The 6,000-nt window shown below is 42.0% G+C and overlaps 1 protein-coding gene across 1 annotated transcript in view; it reads right to left on the bottom strand.

Annotated features, from left to right (window-relative positions):
- Window positions 1–5,598, bottom strand: part of LOC138603379 (activin receptor type-2A-like) — a 45,671-nt gene extending 40,073 nt beyond the window's left edge. Inside the window, exon 1 of the mRNA XM_069675128.1 lies at window positions 4,664–5,598. Coding sequence (XP_069531229.1) covers window positions 4,664–4,718 — 55 coding nt within the window. The 5' untranslated portion in view covers window positions 4,719–5,598. The remainder of the gene's footprint in view (window positions 1–4,663) is intronic.
- Window positions 5,599–6,000: the final 402 nt, after the last annotated feature.

Here is a 6,000-nt window from a genome sequence, read left to right on the forward strand (position 1 = left end):
CCAGACTGACAATCAAAACCACCCCGAAAAAACAGGGAGCGCTTGGTGACCGAGTGACGAAATCCAGTACAAGTCAACCAGCTTGCCAGTTAATGCAACTGGTAATTGATCCCCAGTTTAACGGGACAAAAGACTCCGACGACCACGTGACCTCAGATGTTTGATGTGTTGCAGAGCTGAGACCGAATCATCGGATCTGTTTTGCTGCTGAGGATTTTAAAAAAGAAAAGAACCCAGAGCTGCTTCATCCTCGCCATATTGATGTAACCTTACACTGGTGTGCAGGAGGATCGATGTCTGCGTGAAACTGCTGCAGTGTACAGAAAAAGGAGGCCAAATGTGAAGGCAGAGCACGAGACTCCACTTGAAGACATGCAGGAATTTAAACCCCCAAAATTCTGAGCAAAAGATGACTTTTAAACCGGAGAATGAACTCTGCAGCCAGTGGTTGATTGACTGAGTCGCATTTCAATCATGTCAGGAAGAGGAGAGAAAGGACGGGGTCGTGATGCTTCAGCTTAAACTCATTTAGCCTCATTAGCTCATAATATGAGACTGTCGTGGGGGTCAAGCGGTCACATGTTACAGATCATAGAGAAAAATACAGCAGCTTTCAGGAGGCATATTTGACTCCATTATCCTTTAGGTTGCTGATTCGCTGACAGGCTGGACCAACTTCTGACACCTAAAGGGAATGAGGATCTAACAGAGCGATCTCCAGTCGATCTGCAGCTTATAGCCTGCATGCTGGACATTAACTTATAATATAACTTTTTCCAAGTCAAGTCAAGTCACTTTTTATTTCTTTTTATTAATAAACCTAACCGGATGAAGGATTTTAGTCACAGGACATCGGGACATTAAGAACAAACTGAGCAAAAGTTGCAGCCGCTGAAGCCGTGCAGAAGTCCATTAGAGAAACAGCGATTTTAACCTTTAACCTGCTTTATTCTGTGATTTTTGCTATTTTAATCACCAAACTGTTTGTTTTTGAGATGTGGAAACCTCTGCGGATAATTCGGGTTGTAATCAAACCTTGTGACAGTGAACAATTAAGGAATTCTGACATCAAAACAACTTTAGACGCTAACAGCAGGACGGCATCCAATCTGCCACCAATGTGCAACAGTGTTTTTCCAGTCTTAATTATCTTTACTTAAAATAAAATAATAATAATGAGCCTTAAAAATGTGTGACAGAAAACTCAAACAATATATTAAAATGTAACTAATGATCCGCCCTGTTTCTTCAGGCTCCTGTAATGATCAGGATGCTCTTCCAACTGGCAGCCTTATCTATTATAAATTATTATTTATTATATTATAAAATTAATCCATATGGAAAAATATCATCATGACTGATTTGATGCAATATTTCCCAGCCCTACTTTAGCATGCAAGAAGTCAGGAAGCAGCACAGTAAATATTTACTTTTGCAGCTCAGGCTCACATGTGATCCCAGGCAGAGGTCGTCCTGAGTTCATCACCCGCCTGCTGCAGCGTCACATTATCAGATCACCGACAGTCAAATGTCATTTTCCAATTCAGCAGAGGCTGATCTGTTCTTTTTTATCCAACGCAAAACCAAAGCTGCAAAAAGTTACACAAGAAGCCGCTTCACTGTCCCGTCACATCAACGCTTTGGCAGACAACCTTGACCCGCCATGTGTTACAGCAGAGTTTAGACATGCCAGCGTGGATCAAAACACCGGGCAGCTGCTGGATGCAACAATAAACCAGGTCAAGTTTCACATTCCTGCCTGTTGGACACCTTCGCTTCCAAAATAAAAGCAGGTTTCAAAAGCAGGTTTTGTGTGGCTTTAAGGCTTAATTGAGCAACTTTAAATATTTATAAATAGCCTGAAGTCCTTTAAAAGGGACGACCATGGACTGCAAACAGGGAACCAAACTTTTATCAAGGACATTTCCAGGAATTCAGTTAATTAGTGAAAATACTGAATATAATTTGTCAGTGATTAATCGATCAAACCCTTAAATAAAAAGAGAAAACAACAATCTCAAGTTCACAGAGCTTCTTTGCTCGAACAACAATTAAAAAATGCAAAGATATTTATTTCACGATCACAGAGGATGAATTTAAATCACATTTAAAAGAGTGAAACACGCAGTGTTTGAAAGCATTTCGGTTTGTTTAATTGATCACAATGGTTGTGAATGAATTTCGCGCCGATTTAAGCAGAGACACAAACTGTTAATCGATCGAAAGAATCATAACCAGCGACCATTTCAGAATCAATTCCACATTTATGACCACGTTCTGCTCGTACAATGTAATACACAGAATATATTTGGGGTTTCTTTCAAGTGTTGCCAGCATGAACGCTCCGGGAAAAATAATCATTATATTAAAAGAACAATGTTTGTTTCAACCCTTGTGCCATCGACTTGATTGAACTGCTTTTCTGTTTCAAGCCAAAAATGACTTCCTGCTTCCTGGACGAAGCAGCTCATCGCTCTTAAGGATCATTTCATCACTACCTGTCTGTCTGTTTGTGTCTTCAACTCTTTAAATACAAAACCCCAAATTATCTTGACGTTTTTGGCGTGTCGCGAGAGGCCTCATCAAAAAGAAATCCACTCCGGGCTAAGTGCCCTGCCCTTATCGCAGGTTTCTTGGTGTCGTCTTGAGCTGTGCCAATTCAACTCGGGTTTCAGAAAGGATTATTATTCCACCTCAAGTAGGAACCATTCATTTCCACACTTCAGACTGTAATGGGCGAGAGGAATAATCATCTGCGGCGCTTTGCTACACAGACGGCACCTGGCTTAGCCTCCAACCAACTCCAACTATTACCGTATTTGAGCAGCCTTTTAATTTGTACTCAAAGACACCCGAGGGCTCGCTGTTAAAGGACAACTCCACTGCGACTTCAGGTTTCACCTTTTCCAGGTCGCTTTTTTTGTCAAAAACACAGGCTATTTATAAACAAGGTAATTCAGTTTTTTTCTCACAACTGTGTTTCGCTTCTGCTTCCTGTCAGTGACGATCCAGCCGAACCAGCCGGTATCACAAAGTGAAACTACTGCTGCGTTCTTGTTATCAGATCGGACATGTCGTTATTTATGGCGCTGCAATAAATGGAAGTTAAAAGCACTGCTTTACTATTTGTCACCTTTCTGGCATGTGATGAAGTAAACATCAGGGCAAATTTAGGTATTATGATACTTGTATTAGTTTCCCACCGGCATTCAGACTCTGTTGACCCATTAGGGGAGAACCGTCTGCTCGCCCAGTATCATTTGGGTGTCATGTGATGCTTGACGGTCTCGTTTGGGAAGTGGGACGGGTTCACTGAGGGCATAAGGTCCTCAAAAGCCTACGAACAGGAACAATTAAGGGCTGTCACTTTCATTTTTAAATAATCTGCGGGGGATTTTTGGATTTAATAGAAAAAGCTTAGTCTAAAAAAAGTCTCAAGAACTCCCCAGAGCGAGTACCAACAGTCAAAACCCAACGACTGATTATCCTGGTAATAAACGACAAAAAAGCGTGAAATCCTCACACTGAGGGATCTGAAACAAATGGCAAATGTCTGCTCCGAAAACAGTCAAATCAAAATAGCTGGCAACTAATTTTCTTCTCAGGATTAGATTAAAGTGTTGCAACTCGACAAAAAGCGAATCATTCATATGATTAAACCGAAAACACGCAGGAATGTTCAGATAACAAGCGTCAAACTGATTCTCAGTGATGTCAGACAGCATTTCTTTGCAATCTCGTTTCTGCCGTGTGGAGAAAAACTTTAAATATCTACTTCCAGATCTGTTTATCGCACAAGCAACGACTTTTAAGTCCACCCACAGCCACATAACCACTATGCTCTAAAAAACAGCACTCCTGAGTTGACCTCTTTCCTCCTTACTTTCACCTCGCTGACCCCGCTGGCATCACTGCGCATCCACCCCTGTGCTATGTGGACAGAAACAAAAGTTCACCGCTTTGCTGCCATCGAACAGGACAATCTAAGTGATATAAACTGACTGAATGTGCTGTAGAAATAAAGGTTAAGCCCACCTACATGATGCTTACCCACCTTTTTCTATATGAATCATACTTTCCACGACCTTTAGGGCAAATAAACTTGTGTTTTATTGATCGATGTTTTTAGTAGCAATGACGTGATCGAGGATAAAAAGCTTTTGAAGGCAGATTTGAAGCTAGATAAAATGGTGCATATTTGAGTTGTGGTGCACCCAGCTTTGGTTTTAGACATTAACCTTTGTAATTAATGACATTATTGCCTCCAGTGGAGCTTATAAAAATAAGGAAAAACAGTCAGCCTCATAGAGTCCCAAACGTTTCCTTTAAATCTCTGATGAATTTAAGCATTCAAAACCCCATTTGAACTGGCATGTCCCAGTGCGATCCCTTCAAGGATCCTTTGAGGTCCCTCGTCCCCATCTTAGACTCACTGTACAATGGATGTTAAATGCACATCCACACATGGAGAATGCAAAGAAAAGGGCACAAATAATGAGGCAGAACGGAGAGGGATTTTCCCCCTTCTTCCCACAGGGTTGCATTGCATTCTCCACATGCAACAACCAGCTATGCATTGCACTCTGCAGAGGTAACAATAAGCATTGCATTGAATTCCCCACAGCTGTCAATAAGCCATGCATATCCCCCCCTCCACACCCACCTGACGAACAGGAGATGAGGAAAACGGCGAAGGCCAGTTTGGTGGCGTCTCCCATTTTCCATCCGAATCTGATCCTCTGACTGGAAAGAGAATAAAAAACAAACAAAAAACAACAAAATCTCAAAATAACTGAGTCAAATTAAATGTCTTGTTGCCCTAAAGAGCACTGTCTCTGCAAAAAGGGCATTTTAAAATGTGAAACTCCAGCTTGAATCCAGAATATCCCAGGTAACGCCAGCCTTCCAAAAAAAATAAAAAAGAAGATGGGAGGAAGAGGAGGGTGATGAAGAAGATGGTGGTATTTCCAGGTTTACACACAAGCAGTGGACTTGTTGGCATTCAAGCCAGAGCTGTCATGCACTTGCCAGGTCTGCAGCATTGTTATGAACAGACGTGTTCACCTGTGCCTGTTGGTGTTTAACCTGCTGTTTTCAGAGCAGCGGAGAGGAGAGCCGAGCCACAGCCGGGCAGGGCTAACATCCATCGGACTGGAAATCAAGCGCACTACGCCGCTCTCCAATCAAACTTATCCTCTAAAAAGCTCCGTCGCATAGCTTAAAAACGTCAAAATGGCGTTTAAACTACCATTTCCAGACTCCTGTCACGAAAAAAAGGAGCTTTACAACATATATTGCTGTTGTTATATTCCGAGTGGAAGCGTCAGTTTCGTCCCGACAGTCCGGCGGGGCAGCCCGGCCAAAACCACAGCTCGGTCCGCTCCGACGGGGAAACAACCGATTACGAGGCTCCTTCCCGTCTTTTAGTCGTCTCCAAAGTGTGCCAAACAGCCTTCCCTCGTCGAAATTACTTCATCGAACAAGTGGAAACACTGTCAAATGCTAGCAATAACCTCTAAAGCTGCCGTTAATCCGTGTGGCTAATGCAGCTATCGAGTTTAGGACGAGCTGGTTTTCCCAAGTCCGTCTCCTCCTCGCCTCCTCTGGTCGGGACAATTTCAAGATGGCGTCACGGACCCGCGTCAAGCCAGCCTAACCGTCATACTCATGTAGTAGGTTTCCGGTGATGCATTTCAAAATAAAACATCAACGGAACGTGTCATGAGAAGACGGTAAGTTTATTGGTTTTAGTGGGTTTTAAAAGAAAAAATACAATACTATGCCATTGTTTCCTATGTTAGACACTATATTCATCTTTACAGTTAGGAGACTGATAATCAAGGTGATGCAGGACAAATTACAATGTGGGTGAGCGTTTTCAGAAATGTTTAAGATATATTAGATGATGTTTATGTTGTTTTGTTTGTTTTTTTACATTTATAAATTAGTTAAATATTTTGTTATTAGTAAATATTATGTAGTAGGGTCTCAAAGGCTAAT

The sequence above is a fragment of the Semicossyphus pulcher genome, unplaced genomic scaffold (genome assembly GCF_022749685.1).
Source record: "Semicossyphus pulcher isolate SPU_LCO1_2020_fin unplaced genomic scaffold, fSemPul1.0.p SCAF_24, whole genome shotgun sequence".
Taxonomy (NCBI): Eukaryota; Metazoa; Chordata; class Actinopteri; order Labriformes; family Labridae; genus Semicossyphus; species Semicossyphus pulcher.